Genomic DNA, 20258 nt, shown 5'->3' on the forward strand with positions numbered 1-20258 from the left:
AGAAAATTATTTCAAAAGATCCACAAACATGTCTCACCAATCATAAAATACCTGGACATCACAATAATGTCAAAAAAGGAAAGGGACATGAAGAACCTCTCACAATACACAGACTATCTGTCTGATCCAGAGACCGCGTCCAAAGGCCACCATTCCAAATAACTAAAGTATCGACTAATCCTTCAGACAAATGTCACAGATTATGGACTGAGAAACAAATTTTTGACAAAAACCACTCTAGAGGATAACGAGAATGGCAAGACAAAACAGGCTGAACCCACAATCATCATAGATTGGCTTGAACTGACTGAAGGAAATGATGATGAAGATGGTACAGACACAAACAATCAGTAGCCAACCAGATTGAGAGAGCTTCACAACGGCGGAAACTGAGCAGCCACAACATTAAAACCACCTGCCAAATAACTCAAGAATTCAAGAACTGACTGTTCATTGCTGCCTAAAATGTCCCACCCCTTTATAGGTGCCATTGTAATGATATACATGTTATTCACTTCACCTGTACAATAATAAAATACATTTAAATTCTAAAATTCTAGATATAGTACACTGTATAGAAACAGCAAGGAGACAGTAAACGTACGTGTGTATTCACATAATGGGCCTTGATCTGTTTGCTCTTCTGACTTGTTTTATAGATCCGTGACCTTGAACTTTATAGTAAACTGTACCTTCATACTGTACAGATTACAGCCACCTACATTATATGATTGTTATGCTTATAAATGCCATGAAGTCCATGGAAAACACAACCTCCATGAAATACTAACATTTATAGTTCTTAATCTACAGCAAGTTGTTTGCAGATATATATTAAAAAAAAATACATAAAAAATTCCAGGTTTGTAACCAGATTTCAGAGAAAACGGCTGATATAGAGTACACTTTAATACACTTTTTTTTTAAACACTGACATACATTTTAAGAAGCAAACAGTTACAGTATCCAAATTATTCAACTATATATCACAGTAATATTTTACTTACTGACCTCGTATATGGATTTTGTCTTATATTTTGCAAACCCAAAAGATTATTTCAAAAGAATATTTTTATATTTTAGAAATTTAGGAACGTACTGTATTACTATATTTGTATTATTTACACTATGTAAGAATATGAATTATGCATTAATATATATCATTATTACTATGTTCATTTATTTATGGTTCAACTAAAAGAGAAAGAAAACATGAAAATATGGTCGTAGGTAAAAACAGGTGAATGTTGTTTAGGTGTCTTACCATTAAAAAATTGCTGCAGTGCCTCATTTTCCCCAAGCACATCCATTGGATCAGCTCCAGGTCTCCTGAATTTCTTTTAGTGCTGCTTATTTTAAACCAACTGCTGTAAATGCCCTATGTGAAAGACGCAGGACAGGTTGTATCTTAGACATGGAGAGATAGCATGAACTTATTCAAATACTTATCGCTTTACCTTTCCCCAATTCAGAGAAACTGAGAAAGATCGACAGCTTGTTCATGTCAAGCACATGACAGCATTAGTTTCCTTTTCGTTTTGCCTCTAATGTAATGTGACAAACCAAACTGTATGATCTCACACAAAGTACGTTTAGTTTAGACTGATCCACTTCAATAATATTGTTGTAATCATTGATAGCGTCAACTAATGTTGAGCCATTTTAAAGTCAAAATAGAACAAAACTGAAAATGTACGCCCTGTTAACACAGGCTCACAGTGATCATGGCCTGGAATGGCGGCAGCCAGGTTTGGTGATCTGACTGTCCGCAAACTACACATACACATCTAAATCAACAGAAATGGCCACTTAAGAGAATACTGTACTTATACTAGCTTCTTAATGTAACATAGGTCTAAATCAAAAACCATTCATCTAAAGTCATTACTACTAGCTGCTAATATACATGAAAAAGTATAAAAAGTTTCCAGTTTATACAAAAAAAGATCCTACCTTTTCCTCCAGAATGTAGATGACGGTTATTTTAGTTTCGACCCATTTAAGTTAGCAGCTCAAGTGTAATCCATCAGTAACTCCATATACACCACAGATAGATGGTCTCTAGTGAAGGCCCCTATATATTCCTACATTAAAATAAATAATAATATCTATAGAAAGAAAAAAATAAGTTCTTATTCATTGAAAATGGCAGCTGTTGCGCAGTCTCGTATGTAGTTTGTTCTCTGACCCTAGAGACAAAATCCACCCACATTAGAGCAAACACCTGTAGGAGGCCATAAAGGAAGCTTTGCTTTATGAGGTAATCACACACCGACATGCTGCGAGAGCTGAAGGGATTGATGGGTGTGTTTCTGTGCAAATAGATCAATGATATCCTGGACGCTGTGGATTTGACAGGCGCAAATAATGGAGGAAAACATTTGCTTCAACAGCATTAATATTACGATGAGAGAAACAAATATACTTAGTCATTGTATATGGACCATATTCAAGACAGAATCCTCATGGTTATATAGTTTATCATATGGTTCAAGCGGTTCTGACTTATTTGGTGCCCTATGTGAAATCAGACATGCCAATCATGGTCTATTCTGATTGATTTGTAATGCAGAAGTAAGCTATTTTCTTTGAATGTGCCAGACTTCCGATTCATTAGCCATTATAGGTAAATAACTGGAAGAATAACAAAGGTTAGTATAAACTATTTGCGCTACAAACCAATGCGTTTATAATTCTGATAATGACATAAAATAATATGATAACAAATACATTTGGATTATCAAACACCATAATAGAATTTTTTTTACAGCTAAATTAACTGGAAGCGAATGACAGAAGCCTCACACATTCAGGTTACAAAATTGATTGTTAAAAATAAGCTAGATAGAGATTTGCAGAGTATGCACACACAAATTCTTGGGGGAGAGCAGAGCCAATTTATAAGAGAACACTGTATATTTGAGAGGCCACGTCCAGTTTTGATGTAGGATGTAGGAGTTGCTTTAATTGAAGGATACTGAAGTTTGCTGGAATTTTTGGCCATCCCAAACCTCATATATTTACTAGCCGCTTCCAAGTAGGCGGCACACTTAGTCTAGGATAGTTTGGCTGAACTGGGGGCAAGGCAAGCTGGGTGGATGCACTTCTGGGCAATTCTTGAAATTTAAAGTGTGAAAGCGCATCAGCTTTATCATTGATACAAGAAAGGTATGTAGCTTTAAGAATAAAATTATTATTAACACAAATCCACGTGAAACGGTTGATAATGGGAATATCAGGCAATATACATTTATTAATGATACAGGCTGTAGATTTGTTACCACACAGAAACAAAATCTTTTTTCGACACATTTGTTTCCCCAAAGCAAACAGGCTAAACAATAAGATAAATCTCGAACAGTGTGGGAGATTTAACTTCCGCAGGTAGGTTGATGATTTCGCTGTGTCATTTGTCGGCGAACCATTCGTTACCGAATAACCCGACACATTTGTTTCCCCAAAGCAAACAGGCTAAACAATAGGATAAATCTCGAACAGTGCGTGAGATTTAACTTTCGCAGGTAGGTTGATGATTTTGCGGTGTCATTTGTCGGCGAACCATTCGTTACCGAATAACCCTCCGAACGGGATGGATAAAGCTACGTCGGTGTAGAGAGATAGAGGTATTGAATGACTCAGTGTAAAAAAAGAAAAGAAAAGAAGAAATCCCATTCCAATTGTTAAGTAAGCTGGTCCAAAAGCGTAAATCAGACTGGTATCCTCCATCTAAACTAATTCAATCATGCAAGCTAGTAACAGATTTTGACAAATGCAATAATCTGGAGATAAACGTGCGGCCATGGGGAATAAACGTGCGGCCATGGGGAATAATACACATGGCAAAATTTAAATGCCCAAATAAGCACAATAGATCTGGCTTAGAAACGTTTTCCTAGTGGCTACCCTAATGTCTAGTTCACACTACATAAACTTCGGCAGATTAGACTACATGACTTGCTCTGGAGTCTTGAAGTCGTTGTGGTGTTCACACTAGGTAAATAATCTGCAACAGGGGATTACACACTACTCGAGTTGACAAGAACTCTGTCACGCAACGACTCTATCCGGTCCCTAAACCACGTTTTGTCACGAAAACACACGCGAGAAGTGGAATGGGAAATGACGCGAGTTGTCTATTTGAAAATGACGAAGTGGGGATCTATGACGTCAAAGGTTATAAAACACCGCCTCCGCAGAAGAAGATCAACGCCTACACCTTCGGATTCCAATATTAGGAATGCGTGGTTAAACTTTAATAAATCACTTAGATCAGTCACAATATCCGACACATGCTTTGCAAACAGACTTTTACGACACGGATCTGCAGCAATGCCACAAACATGTAAGTAACCATGTGTTTATTCTAATGCCTGATCTGTGATGGAGTGATTTCTGATGTGTAATTATTCAAGTTCAGATAGATTATCTTTCTCAAAATCGCTCAACTGTTTATACATCAGTGACTAAACAATCAACTTCACATCGTTTCTCTTAGTAGGGTGAAAATAATCTTATTTAAATTGTGATTAAATTATATACAGAAAGCGATCAAAGAACGCTCCTTCCAAATCGCCCAAGCTGTTAATCAAACAGCGCAAGTTTTTCTGGACATTTGCCAAAACTCGTTATGAAATGACGCTGTTACACTGCACAACGAAGCTCTTACTGTATTTACATCGTGTTTGCATTGTTATTTGGTGAAGGCATTCGTGAGGGTGCAAAAATTGCAATAGATCTTTATTCATGCGATCAACAGAGATATATGTCATCTGCTCAATGCTCATCACTGCAACTAAATATAATGATTTAAATAATACTTTTCACGATTCGTTAATCTCGATAGCTGTAATAATAAAAATGTAGTAAAAGTTTTCGAGAGAGTTCCACATGTACTACTAGCTATTTCATATGCATGCATGTCAGCCAATCACAGCAGTGGGCGTTTACACTGAAGTCTCACAGCAGACACGCCCCTTAAAACAGAGCGTTCAAATCAGAGGCTAAAATCAGGCTAGGAAAAATGAAAAAAAAAACACTAACATTATAAGGGCACCCCAGGCAACATTATAAAATAATAAAACAATCCAGTTAATGACCCCTTTAAATGTTTTTAGTGATATGCTTTTTGCACCACAAAAAGATGGCTATCCAATTTTGTTGTAGGCCTACTTATGACTATGACAATAAAGGCATTCTGATTCTTAAACTCCCAAACACTGTTCTTTTTCCTCCTATTGTTGTAGACACCATCAACGGAGGCAGAATGACGGTCAATAGCCCAGGATTTTGCAAGGAAATGGCAGTTTCCACATTGCCTTGGGGCACTCGATGGAAGGCATTATTCACATACAACCTCCAACAAAAAGTGGCAGTCTTTACCAAAACTACAAGGGCAGGTTCTCTGTGCTAATGATGGCTGCAGTAGATGCAAACTACAAGTTCATCTATGCAAGTGTGGGTACCCAAGGTAGGGTTTCAGATGCTGGACTCGGACCTGCGCAAAGCAATGGACCAGGGCCTACTGAACTTTCCTCCACCTGAGACTTTGCCCAGCTCTGACATAATGATGCCCTACATGTTTGTGGGTGATGAAGCACATGACCTCATGAAGCCATATCCATTCAGACAGATAGAGCACAGTCAAAGAGTACTGAACTACCATCTTTCTAGGGCACAACGTGTGGTAGAGAATGCATTTGGCATTCTTGCCAACAGGTTGAGAGTTTTCAAGTCGACCATATGCTTGGAGCCAGACAAGGTGGTGAAGATAACAATGCCCTCCCTGTGCATCCACAACTTGTTCTGCGAGCGCAGGTCCGAGGCATATACACCTCCAGCCTTTGTAGACTGGCAGAATGCTGACCATAACATGGTTGATGGAGTCTGAAGGAATCATGGGATGGGGGCTTTTCAGCCGGTGGAGCATAAAGAGAGCGCAATGCAACAGTAACAGCAAAAATGCAACAGAATCTTTTGTGGGACTATTTTGTCTCACCAGCAGGTAGCATTTCTTGGCAGGAGCACCACATTTAGAAAAGTAGAGATGGCAAGGTATTTTCTTCCTTGTCATCTTTTTTGTTGTGTGTGTGTGTTCTGCATTGCATTTTGTTGTTAAAAGTTCTAAATCAATAAAGATCTTTAATTGACCTTGTCACAAGCGAAGCTTGGTGACAGAAAATGAATTACATGGACTTGACACGCATTCACACATCACAACCTGATTATGCCGGCATTTACCATCTTTTAAATCAGAATGGTGTTGTGTAATTGTTTTCCCTATTTGAAATGAGTCTGATATATATATATATTTTTGTCTGTTTGTTCCAATTGAATCCAACTATTCAATTATAAAAAATAAAATAAAAACTTCACTGTCTTTTTATTGTAAGAATTCCCCCAAAAAACTTTGTTTTGGCTGTTGGCCTTCTAGTCTCATGCTGCACCATCAAACAGTCCAGCTGATTCAAACAGGTTTTTGTAGCATTAGCATACCCCTAATTGGGCTGAACCATTTGTAGTTTTGTCTGGGGGAGGGGGAATAGCAGCTAAACAATTTCATTTTTGTATGTTATTTATGAATATGTTTAGTGTTTCATTATTTTTATTTTTGTGTATAATGTATTGTATGTTTGGTCCTTGCTTGTTAATTTGGTACAGGCCGAGTGTGGAGTTAGCCCTTATAAATAAGGAGCTATATAGCTTATCAGGTCAGTCTTGGTTTGTTTAAGGCCAAAGATGAGACCCTGTTGGAAATTTGACCAAATTATTTGGTGTAGCCTTTCTTTGCACATTGTTGCAGTTTTGTTTTGTTTTGTTCAGTTTGTTTGTATTTCAGTATGTGACCATGTAAATATATATATATATATATATATATATATATATATATATATATATATATATATATACATATACATATATAAATTTTCTTTTTTTTTCATTTTTTTTTTCATCATAATAAACTATCTTTTGGGGATCCACTGAACCTCTGTCCAGCCTCTGTCCTGTTTAAAATGATTCTCTCTGACCACTGGGCCATCTCTTACAGTTGGTGTCAGGGATGGCCCTGGTCATAAACATGCTGATTTTTTTTTTGCTCATTGAGATGCCACCAAAGCTGAGGGGTCAGCCTGTGGAGGGCACTGAGCAAGATCTGGGACAAGGTGCAACAGGAGGTTCGTCCACTGCTGAAGTTACTTCATCTGGAGGAAAAGGGGCCATCACCAGTCTTGCCCAGATGTTCCAGAGTCTTATGGAATATCAGCGAGACTGTGATGACAGGTGTTGGAAACTTTTCCTTCATCGAAGCAGAGACCAGGAGACGTTGGGATATCTTTCAAGTAGAAGTTATTCTTTGAAGACTTCGCTGTGCGTCGCTGTAGTCATCCAAGTCTGACTAAGGGAACATTACATGATATCTTATACCTTTCAACGGGGAGGGATTTACATCGCAGTGGCATGTAAATAAAGTACAGGAGTCAGCTCCTTTCCTGATCTCATCAGCATAACAGTGTCCTTCAAATGCATTGATGTTAATCCAATTAGCCTAACTATTCAACAACTGGGTCAGGGGCTCCCAGAGCCATTAAAGACAAAGGGTGAGAGTCTCAGTAATTGACAATTAACAATAGAGAGAACAGGACTGGCAGAAATCTTTTGCCGGTCACTCTGCATAACCTTAAATGCTAAACAGAACTTTTTCAGTTAATATACTATTGTATTGGAACCTATTTTAATAAATTTGTAATACAACAGTTCCCCCTTTGAGAGTTCCAATAACTCTCACACAATACAAATTTAGACACTTAAAGGTTCATTCTTGTAACTTGTGATCGTTATAGGCACATAGGACATGCTCTGTGTTGATTTTCTGTAACTGCATGCTGACACAGAAAAAAAAACTTGCAATTAGGGTCCGTGAAGTTCTTACGAGTAATAGTCTTTTCTGGTTGGAAGTGTCATTTTCTCGTGAGGGCTGTGAGTCATTTGTTGAATGAAACACTTGATACTGTGGATGCATATATAGTATGCCAGTAGGAGAAACAACAGCAGAATTGCTATTTCCTTGATCCACAGCCAGAGTTTACTTAACAGGTTTCCGAACCATGAAGAATTATCTTCAGTCATCTATTGTAATTTTTCTGAAAGATCAAGATTGTCTTGTTGGATTTTGTTCAAGTCCTCTGTTGGATCTATTAAAGGTGAACTTTGCAGGTTTTTTACCTTAACCTAACAGCTTCGGAGTCATTGGAATGGTTATATTACTTTTTTCGGGTTGAATGGTGGTTGTTTCACACCCCCCTATCGCATGTGAGCGGAAAAAACACACTTGCAACTTTGAGCCGCCGGACGCGGCGTCAGGAAGTATTGCATGATATCAGGTCTCGCGATGTAAAGAATTGCTTTACGGCAAAAAGAAATCTGCTAAAATTCTATCATTATTGCGCTCCCTCACGCTGTTCGAACCCGAATGAAGACGACGTTTTAAAGAATGTCCCATCTGCTTTGATGTCGTTGATCTACAAGCCTCTGGTATCTGAGAGTCGCCAACAAGTTTTTCGACAGTGTTATCAAATATCTATTTCGAAGCTGAAGAGGGAGCTCTGTAGAGAAACCTGCGAGCAAAAAGCGGGAATACAGCGAAGAAATTCCCGAAACTGCATAGCCTGCATAACTGCAAACTGCACTACATCTTAATTTCAAAAGGCCATATCTTAAAAGTGATAAAAGATAGACTTTCTGTAAATTAGAGAAATATTAAGGATGACCCAAAGTTTATGTAGTATCCACAGGAGTAAATCACGCACATCTTATTTTCAAATACGGGTGCTGGATCACAAGTATAATCCATGTAGTAGTAAGTAACAGTTCCGCACACCGAATAAGCTCCCATTCAAATAATTTTTTTTTAGTGACGTTTCGGGCCTCACATGGCCCTTCCCAGGGTATCTGCACATTTTTTAAAGTCAAATTTAAGGCTTTTTAAGACCTTTTTAAGACCTGAAGAAATCAAAATTAATACCGTACATTAGGGGTTTGCAATATTAACAAAAATATATCTCGATATTTTCAAAGTTTTGTTGATAATAATTAGATGATATTTTACTGATTTTGTACTGGTACCATGGCTGGTTTAGGTTTGTTGTTGACAGCAGACTCACAAAGATATTCATATTTAACATATTCTACGCAGTGGTCAGTTCACAGTAGTGACTGAAATAAAACATTTTATTAAGGGGCAATATTTGCCGCCTTAAATTGATTTCCAGGGGCATTTTCACCTAAATATGGAAATTATTTCTAAACGTATTTAGAGGTATGCATCACCTTTTATGTCAAATTCTAACATTCAAATTAAATTCTATTAGAATAAGACCGTACCACTGTCAAATTAAATAATTAAATTAAAAACCATCCTTGCAGTGCAGAGGTGACACAGAAGCGGCATCCGAACTGGCATTACTATATTTACACATCATTTGCAATTGCATAAATAAAGCTATTCAAGATTTAAATATGAAATTATTTATAATTTTAACATTTTAATTAAAGGGTACTTTAAATATGCAACTAAACCCGCCAGTAGGTGGCAGTAAGTCACTGTCTTAATAAGCGAGTTGTTGGAGTTTTATTCAACCGATTTGTTCAAACGGCCGATTCATTCATTGAATCAAATGATTCGTTCAAAACGCGGATTTCAGTTTTAAAAAAATAATCGCTGTCTGTTGGACTACAGTTTCATTATGAAATTCTCGTCGGCGAAATAAAGGGGGAAACAAACAATATTGACAGTATAAAAAGTAACACACAATGTTAACTTTATTGTTAATTTAACTGTTGTATAAAATAAATAGCACATTTGCAATTGTGCACAGGAAAACGGCACTCTTGCTCGTGATATTCTAATATAGCAACATAATATGATATAAATATAATAAGACAAAAACTCATTTGGGGACATACCTATAACTGCACTGACACATCACGCAGTGAAAGCAAGCATGAGAGACAAACGTGATGTCAGCTCGAACTCGCGGTGCCTCGTACGTAGTTAAAACAATGATTACAATATCATCATAGTTCATAGACAATCCTAAGCACAAAGAATGAACTATTGAACTGACATTTACTCGATCTCTTATCCTCTCCTCTCTCGCGTGCAGGAGACAGACGCAGGCTAATACGCTGCCGTAAATGACGCGAATTGTCACGTGAACATGCAAATCCACAAAGATAGAATAATAAAAATAATACGTACGCTAATTAGATAGTTTTCATTTGGAAAGCATTTAGATACGTCGTCAAAGTGTCATCTAAAATTTAAGACCTTTCATAGGTAAAAATAAGACTTATCATAAGTAAAAATAAGACTTTTAAGACTTTTTAAGGCCTTAAATTTTAAATATCGAATTTAAGACCTTTTAATACTTTTTAAGGATCCGCGGGGACCCTGCCTTCCTCAGACTCTAGGAAGGGCCATGTGAGGCCCGAAACGTCATTAAAAAAAATTATTTGAATGGGAGCTTATTCGGTGTGCGGATCTGTTACTTACTACTCCAAAGTTTATGTAGGGATGACATTTTCCCATCGAATTAGCATATTATGACGTCATATGGTGGCGGCCATCTTGGATTATAGAATTTTCATGAAAAGTCACGTATTTAAATGATAAAATGCAGCACTTCTTTCCCCCCAAAATGTCCCTCACCTTCTGTATGCTATATTGCACAATACTGAATGCTCAGGTAAATAGTAAGTAGTAAACAAACTGTAAATCATTACTAATAAATGGTAGTCAAGTCAAGTCATCTTCATTTATATAGCGCTTTTAACAATGTAGATTGTTTCAAAGCTGCTTTACAGAGATAAGCGTATAATTTAAGGTCACAGATTGTTTTGGCTTTATAGCGGTTCTTGAATAATGAATACTTTCCAGCTAAAGTTAGTTTTGATTGATTCACTTCCGTCGAAAGGATCATTAGTTATTAAATTAGGGGCCGCTAAGACGACACCGTTCTCTCTACACAGACTTTAAACGCGAACCTGTGAGAAACGCTGATGGCGCTCAACGTGCGCATCAAGAATTAATTCTATAGTTATGTGTTTGAATATGCGCATGTTTGTAATTCTCTACAAACCAAGCCTATACAAACTACTTGTCCTGCCTATAAATTTGATACAAAATTGTATTTTATCACTACGGGGGAGATATGTGAAATTTCCACAATGCTTTATCTGTTGAGTGGTAAAGGGATCCTCCATAGGGAGAGGCTAGTTGGCACTTCAGCACTGCGTTGTCATCGGGTCCAGGCGAAGGTCCTTCGTATGATCTGGATCCGGTAGGCTGCGGGAAAACTTTGGAATAAACAAAGACACTAAAATTAGCGTAGATGCCATTCTTATGATGTAACGAGAACATCAGGATTTAAAGGAAGTGTTCCCAGTTCCGGCTGACCTAATCTATGCATCCTAACATTGAGTTATAGAAGTCTATAATGCATTATGTGAATGCTAGGTCAAAGAGATGTGTCTTTAATCTAGCTTTGAACTGACAGAGTGTGTCTGCTTCCCGGACAATGGTAGGACGACTGTTCCAAAGTTTTGGTGCTAAATAGGAAAAGGATCTACCGCCAGCAGTCGATTTTGATATTCTAGGTATTATTAACTGGCCGGAATTTTGAGATCGCAATAGACGTGAAGGACTATAATGCGTTAAGAGCTCGCTCAAGTACTGCGGAGCTAAACCATTTAGTGCTTTGTAAGTAATCAGCAATATTTTAAAATGTATACGATGTTTAATAGGAAGCCAATACAGTGTTGACAGAACGGGGCTAATATGGTCATACTTCCTGGTTCTGGTAAGAACTCGAGCTGCTGCGTTTTGAGCTAGCTGTAGTTTGTTTGTTGAGAACTCCGGTCAATTTTACCGTGCTGTCAATACAGAGAACAACGACAAAAATCGGTGTTGCCTACACCGTGTTATCCTCTTTTTAAATTTTTACCCTATTGACTTGAATGGGGTCTAATTTTAAACCTGCTTTTATTTCTCTTATCATCCTTGATGTGTCATTACAAGTGCCCAGCCATGTTGAGTGATTCCTTCAGAGTGAACACGAGTGAATCTGACTGCAGTAGATGTGAAAGATATTAATAAAAATTATGTTATATCAGCCAGCGCACATACCTGTATTTAGTTCCTGTTTTCGGTCGAAGTCCAAAGTAGTCGATTGTCGAGTTCACGCGCGTGATCATAGGTAACTAAACCTATGCGCGTGATAACGGTCAGATAAGTATGATTTAAACCATGCTAGTGCAATTCCACTAATGCCAACATAATGTTCGAGTCTATTTAAAAGGATGTTGTGGTCAATGGTGTCAAATGCAGCACTAAGATCAAGTAATACTAATAGAGAGCTACAACCACGATCGGATGATAAGAGTAAATCATTTGTGACTTTAACGAGAGCTGTCTCGGTACTATGGTACGGTCTAAATCCAGACTGAAAATCCTCGCAGATATTATTTCTTTCAAGAAAAGAACACAGTTTTGAGGATACTGCTTTTTCTAATATCTTTGACAGAAATGGCAGATTAGAGATCGGCCTGTAATTGACTAGTTTTGTAGGATTAAGTTGCGTTTTTTTAACAAGCGGTTTAATCATAGCTATCTTAAAGGGTTTTGGCACGTATCCTAGAGATAAAGATGAATTAATGATATTAAGAAGAAGATCTATGACATCTGGAAGCATCTCTTTCAGCAGCTTAGTCGGTATAGGGTCTAACATACACGTTGCCAATTTAGATGATTTGACGAGTTTGCAAAATTCTTCCTCTCCTATAGCAATGAATGAATCAAAATTTCCCTAGCAGACTACAATGCACTTCCGTATGCGATACTGTATTAGACGGTTGCATAGTTATAATTTTTTTCCTGATATTATCGATCTTATAAGTGAAGAAGTTCATAAAGTCATTACTGATGTGTTTCTTGGAAGCTTCTGGGCTTGAAGCTTTCTTTTTTGTTAGTTTAGCCACTGTTTCAAATAAATACCTAGGATTGTGTTTATTTTCTTTTAATAGGGTTGAAAAATAAACAGATCCAGCAGCTTTTAAAGCCTCTCTGTAAGCAATCGAGCTCTCCTTCCATGAAATCCGAAATACCTCTAGTTTTGTTTTCTTCCAGTTGCGCTCCATTTTTCTGGCTGCTCTCTTAAGGGCCTGAGTGTGCTCGTTGTGCCACGGCGTTGGACTATGTTCTTTAATCTTCTTTAACCGCAGCGGAGCAACTGTGTCTAAAGTGCTGGAAAAGAGAGAGTTAAAAGTTTCCGTTGCAATATCAAGTTCTTCTAAGCTATCCGGGATGCTGAGATGATGAAACTGATTAGGAAGATTATTGATAAAGCAATCTTTAGTGGCAGAAGTGATCGGTCTAACATATTTATAACACGGAGTCGGCTTTGCAGCCTTGGCTAAATGTAATTTACACGAGACTAGATAATGATCTGAGATGTCATCGCTCTGCTGCAGTATTTCAACGGCATCAACATCTATTCCATGTGATAGTATTAGATCTAGAGTATGATTACGGCAATGAGTCGGTCCTGACACATGTTGTCTAACTCCAATTGAGTTTACAATGTCTTTAAATGCCAATCCCAATGCATCTTTTTCATTATCTATGTGTATATTAAAATCACCAACAATTAGTACTTTATCTGCAGCCAATACTAATTCTGATAGAAAGTCCGCAAATTCTTTGATAAAGTCTGTATGGTGCCCTGGTGGCCTGTATACAGTAGCCAGCAGAATTTTCAGACGTGATTTATCGTTTACACTATATATTTTTACATTAAGCACCAGCACTTCAAAAGAATTATATTTAAAGCTAGATTTCTTAGTGGTTTTGAAAATATTACTATAAATTACAGCAACACCTCCTCCTTTGCGTTTCAGACGAGGTTCATGTTTATAACCGTAATCTTGTGGGGTTGACTCATTTAAAGCAATGTAATCGTTTGGTTTTAGCCAGGTTTCTGTCAAACACAGCACATCTAGGTTATAATCTGAAATCAAATCATTAACTATTAGTCCTTTTGAAGAGATCGAATATTCAGCAACCCAAGCTTTATCATTTGCTCATCCGTATTATATCTGTTTTGTATTTGTTGAACATCAATAAAAATTTTAACCTTAGATGGGTTTGAACATTTTTTGGATTTCCAAATTCGGGGAACAGACACAGTCTCTATATGATGATATCTAGGTGAAAGAGTCTCTATGTGATGTGATTTATCTGACCTGAGGCCGCTAGCAGACGGTCGGTTAAGCCAGTCTGTCTGCTTCCTGACCTGACCAGATTGTCATGTTTTCGGTAGAAACAAACCGAATGCATGTAGCGGTTGGCCTTTTGCTGTAGAGATTTTCCATTTACTACATACAGTAGGCACTCTGATTCCATGTATGGGGCACATATATATTATTCATATGACACACAAACACAAGTAGACAAGACCTGTTTAGTTCAAAAGCTCACTCGCCACGGCAAGGCACAGATCATGAGTGAGTTGACGAGACAAGACGAGAGACAATGTTAGGGTTTTTTTTGGGGGGGGGGGGGGGGGGGGTTAGCTGACAAAGACGCACACATCACAAGGACATGAACACACACAAAAAGAACGCATATTGTACACTACTAAATGGTCAGGGAAATAGATAGTAAATCAACAGTGTAAATCATTACTAATAAATGGCAGGCAAAAATAAAATAAAGAATTTATGTAGCAGGCATTTTCCTGTAGAGATAATGACTCCCTATCCATCCAGGTGACATTTCTTGTAGTGTTTCATGGTGTGGCACCTCTCATTGCATGGCACAACACAAAGACCCACCCCACACTGCCTGCACATGTATTTTGTCTGACGGCAGTCTTTAAGGGTGGGTCCGATCAGAACAAACTACACAATCTGGGTAACCATCAGCCTGGCAGATAAAGTGGCGCTCAGTGAGTCTCTGTGGCAAGTCTCCCAGTGAGGATGACTTTCGGCCTTTGTTGCTCTCTTTCCTGGAAAAGCCTTCCAGTAAAGCAGTGATGACATCCTGCACGAAGACTTTCAGGGGCTTGTGAGGAGCAGCAGTGCAGCGGCAGTAAATGATGTGGGCATTCACCATGCTTACACTGAGAATGGCATTGAAAATTCTGTTGTACCATTTCCTTGACCTATGGGGAAAGAGGTAGGTCTTCATTCTCTGGTCTGCTGTGTCGACACCCCCCATGAACGAATTGTAGTCATCAATACAAACAGGCCTATTTATCTCCCTATAGCCACTATCAGTGTGTTTGGCCCTGATGCGCTTTCTGACACATGTGTTGGAATGCAGTGTAGAGAGCACGATCTGCCTCGCGCGCGCGCCGAGTGTGCACAGCTCGGACTACTGTCATTGTCATTGCGACTCCCCACCCTGCCTCCACGTTGCCCCCTAACTGTCCTATGAATACTTTGACCTCGTCTAACATACCCAGTGGCATTAGACAAAGTCTCCACCACAATACTGTCGCCGTGATTGCGGAGAAGCACACGGTCAGAAGACAAAGCTACATGGCTAGCGCGGTAAAAATCTCCCGCCTCGTTCCCCACAACACTAACACGCCTGCTAACTTCGCCATGAACACTCCGACCCCGGGAAACATTGTTCCCACCACTGACATTGGGCAAAGGACCATCTACATTGGGCAAAGGATTCACCGTTTGTGCTTGGTGTAGGACTATAGTTTCACTTTCAGAATCACCGTCATCTTCTGAAGGCAGATATTCCCCTTCAGAATCAGGGTCCGCGAATAAAAGACCCAACAGTTCATTGCGGGTAAGCTTTGATGCCATTATATAATAATAATAATCTAATGTAAATACTCGCTGACGTTGACAATATTGCTCTGATAAAATGGCTCACTCGCACACTAGCTCCGCTTTTGTTCGCACTGATTCAATGCGCTCTAGCTCGAAGATTTTATATAGAAGCATGACGTTTTTCGGGATGAAGTATGACATGTCTGCCATCTAGTGGAGGGGAGCTCAAATGAAATTTTACACCCTATTTGACAAAATCGGCCGTTTTATCTTGTCGAGTAAACTCGACAATGGCGCCTAGAGGGTTAACCCGGTGCAGCACTCAAGGCTCGGCAGTGGGTCTAGTTGTTTTCTAGAGGTTGTGGCTTCATACGCAGGTGAGGAGGTCGGTGCATATGGGTCTCGGGACAGCAATCAAGTGCTATCTGCACAGAGTAAGAAAGAAAACAAAAGACAGTAGAGCAGTATTTGTTCAAACACTAGGATTGTATCCTTTTCCGAGTCTGATATTGTTGTTCCTTCTTTCCCTGTCTTAATTCCTGTGACACCAAAAGAACAGTGAGGTAAGGATGGACTAGTAGATGGGGAAGGCCTATGAGGGAGTCTTCACTGCAGGGTTGGCCCCCGAAGCCTGTTGCATTCGGTTCTTTCCTGGGCTCCTCAATGGTCCGTGTCCTATCCTATCCCTGTAGGTGGGGGAACAACTTTACAGTGTGGTACAAATGAGTACAGGTTTTCCTTCCCTGACACAACACTGTAGCTGCTGTAACCAACATCACTTGATGTGGGCTGTGCCACTTAGGCTCAAATGGCTTGTTTCTGAATTACTTAATCATGACCCATTGACCTGGGATGATTGCGTGTCCACCTTCTGGTGGAGTCTGCTAACACGACTCAACTCTCTCTTTGGCACTCTGTACTTGCTTTTTTGAGGTTGATACAGTAAGCAATCAGGGCATCTGAGGCAATGTGTACATCAGCATTTCTAAGATCATTCACACCTGGCATCTGCATTGGGCGTCCAGTAATAATCTCATGAGGGCTCAGTCCTACTGATCTGTTAGGTGACGCTCTCATACTACACAGTACTGCTGGCAGCGCTTCGACCCATGGTACTCCTTCCTGATGCATTCTCCTTAGCCTGGTTTTGATTGTTCTGTTTGATCGTTGTGGCCTGTATGGGCAGTGAAGATTCCACTTAATCTTCAACATTCTAGACACTTCCTTGACTACCTGTCCTGTGAAGTGTGTACCTTGATCTCAGTCAATGCAATCTGGTAATCCCCATCTGGGAATGAAATCAGTGACAAGACATTTAGCAGTATGTGCAGCTGTAGCACGCCCTGTTGGATAAGGATTTGTGATTTGTTCAAAACATAGAACAAATAGAGACCCTTAGGCCTATATGCCTCTAAAAAGACTATAACAAAACAGGCTACCAAATTAAGGCAGGTTAAAATAAATCCACTTAGGCTACAACAACAAGACAGATTGCAATTGGCTCTATGAAACTATAGGGCTAGACACTTTTCGAGAATACAAAAAGGAAATTTAAGTGCTCTGGCTTAAAGGCCTAACAGGAAATATGGCTCAGTCATTTAAGTCAAACTCCAAAAAGTTCAGTAATAAGGGATGTCATATGGAAAAAAAAATGGAAATAAAAACTTTCAGAAATACAAAACTGAAATTAAGGTGTTTGGGCCACAAGGCCTGACAGCAAATATGGTTCAAAATCAGAAACTTCAGTAATGGTCAGACATTGCCAACAGTAAAATTGGATTTAAAAAGTTCTGTTTCCTGCCAACTATAAAACAGAGGTAGCGTGCAGCTAAACATGGAAAAATTAAAGTAAAGGGAAATTGAAGCTGTGCTTATGGCTATGGTGGGGGCTAGCCTATTCCATTATACCCACTTGACTGAAATATCTGTTAAAGCGCATCAGAATAAGGCGCTGAAAGCGTCCATCCCCAAGACGGTTGCGTTTTGGGGTGAGTACCAGACTCCCAAGACTGAAAAGTCTTTCGACCGGTGCACTGGATGGTGTCGGTGCATTATAGCGTAGTGCAATTTTTTTTATTCTTGGAAACTGATGCAGGCTTTCCATCACCGGATCAGAATTGAAATAAGATGTTACCTCTGTTTCCACTGACATAGATGCATCAGCCATGGCATTGGGCTCTTCATCAAATGAAAAGAAGTCATCCTCCCGGGAGGTGACTGCAGCAGGTTTTAGCATCACTCATTGGGGTGGCAGGCTCTTCTACTGTTAGGGCGCGGCACTCAGTGGTGAGAAGGTACTTGATGTGATCTCTTCTGGTCTCCTCTTTTACCCAGCACAGTTTAAACTTGGGCAGCGAGACGGCAGCCAGTAGGGCATCCTTGGAGTCAGTTGTTGTGACAAATCGAGTTTTAATTACTCCCACAATTATTTCAGGCAACCCAGTGATTATTTGTGAAAGGCCATTTTGCTTTGCTAAAGTTTTGTCCATTAGAACTTCAAGTGCTGGTTGAAATGTCCCATAAAAACAAGTTTCCTCGCCCTGTAGGATGTCCAGTGCAACACTGAAAGGCTTCATAATGGAGCAGTATTCCTTCAGAAACTGGTATTCCCTGTCATTCATACATTTAACATTCATACTGAATCTGTGTGCATAGATTGTTAATGTCAGTTAGTGCCATTTCTATGATCCGAGCATAGGCGTCATAAAATGAGTTCCACCGGGTTACTGAGGGCACAATCAATTTCCTTTTTACTGATCTCTTCTAGGCCCTCAGATGCATCTGCGTTTGATGCCAACCATTTATGAATCTCATTGTTGGCAATGAGGTTGAGCGTGTGAGATGCACATCTGTAATGTGCAGGCAGCACACACAGCCCTTGCTGTGCATCCTCATCGTCTCCTCCAGTGAGAACGCTGTGGAAGTCGGTGAAGGCCACTTTCCCATCTTCCTCTTCCACCTACTCTTCTTCATCCTCCTCAGTTTTGACTTGTTGGCATTCCTTAAAAGCTTTAACACAGTTGCTGCCATTGTTTGTCACACATGCAGTCACATTTTCAGTAGTTAATCCATACTGGGAAAAAATATCCTTAAGTTCAGATGCAATTGCGTCATATGTGTGTCTACCTCTGAACCTACGATAAGCGATCGCAGCCTTCTTCCATTGCAACGTCTCCGAATCGATCCAATGGACCGTCACCCCAAAAAAACTCCTGTTGTAGGCAGTCCATATGTATGTAGTTGTTGACACGTACTGCTGCTCATCAATTGTTGTCTTTAGCTCTTTTTCCATGGCAGTATAGTATATAAATATTTTATTTTACAAAAGCACAACGTTTTGTTTTGATTGTAAGTGGACACATACAAAAGTAGACATCTCACAGATTCTTTTTTCATATTTATTAAGTCTGTGTGGTCATAAATTACGGAGTATTTTAAGTCTATTCAGCTGCTATGTGAAAAAAATTGCGCAAATCACGCCGGCATGATTACTGACCCCAGAGGGTTAACGCCTCCTTGCATACAGCTTTCTTACACAAGACATGTCATACAAATTTTAAATCAATATATTGTCTTATCTGAATGAGTATTCAGGGTGATTTTCACATAGTTTTGGAGCAAATATTCTAGGCTATGTGATACAATTTTCAAAAGTCTTGTGAAGAAATAATCAGTTTGGGTTTCATGACCTTATTTCAGTGACATTTCTTTTGTCCACGTTTAAATGTTATTATCTCAAAACTACACAATTTTACATACATACTGCTGACATATTATTGTAGCAGAGTTTGTGCTGAATACAGTGTAATAAGACTTTAGCCATGAAAATGTCACAAGTAACAGAAATAAGCACAAATGTTAGAGCATGTCAGAACACTTCCAGGACCCAGAAAACTCCTCAGACCCCAGAGGGTAAAACAAAGTTTGGTTTTCTTTTACGGGATGTTTAAACCTTTACAGGGGATTACAGGGGAAAGGTAGCTACTCACAGCCCCAACAATTCGTTTTTTCCTGTTCTTTTTGTGCTCTTAGAAGAGTCCTAAAGTTTCAGTGGACACTGGCGGAACTACTTCAGGGTTGTAGGCGGGCTGAGAAGGAGCAGAATTTTACATAGTATTTCTTTTACTATCTTGCAACTTCTTCCTACACTTTTTCTCCCAAGGTCCTAATTTTCCACACTTGCCTTCTCTTTTAGGCCATCTATTGCCTTGTTTCGTTGTGTTAACGTAGCTGCTGCTTCTCTCACTTTGGTTTTAACGACAGCATATCTTTCCCATGCAGCTAACCTGTCTAGGTTACTTCTGAGCGTTATGTTAGACCAAATTAGATCTAGGAATAATGGCAAGGCTCTTCTGTACTCAGCTACAAGGCCATCTGACCAGATGCAGACTAGGGGTCCTTTGTCATCTAACACA

At 39.2% G+C, this 20258-nt stretch overlaps 1 protein-coding gene across 2 annotated transcripts in view; it reads right to left on the reverse strand.

Moving 5' to 3' along the window:
• The window catches only part of myrfl (myelin regulatory factor like), a 62432-nt gene extending 60288 nt beyond the window's left edge, over positions 1–2144 (reverse strand). For both annotated transcript variants that reach the window (XM_079624043.1, XM_079624042.1), the window contains exons 1-2: positions 1954–2144; positions 1265–1378 (exon numbers count right to left, since the gene is read on the reverse strand). In XM_079624043.1, coding sequence (XP_079480169.1) covers positions 1265–1310 — 46 coding nt within the window. In that variant the 5' untranslated portion in view covers positions 1311–1378; positions 1954–2144. The remainder of the gene's footprint in view (positions 1–1264; positions 1379–1953) is intronic.
• Positions 2145–20258: the final 18114 nt, after the last annotated feature.

This window comes from Phoxinus phoxinus (genome assembly GCF_949152265.1).
Source record: "Phoxinus phoxinus genome assembly, chromosome: 9".
NCBI lineage: Eukaryota > Metazoa > Chordata > Actinopteri > Cypriniformes > Leuciscidae > Phoxinus > Phoxinus phoxinus.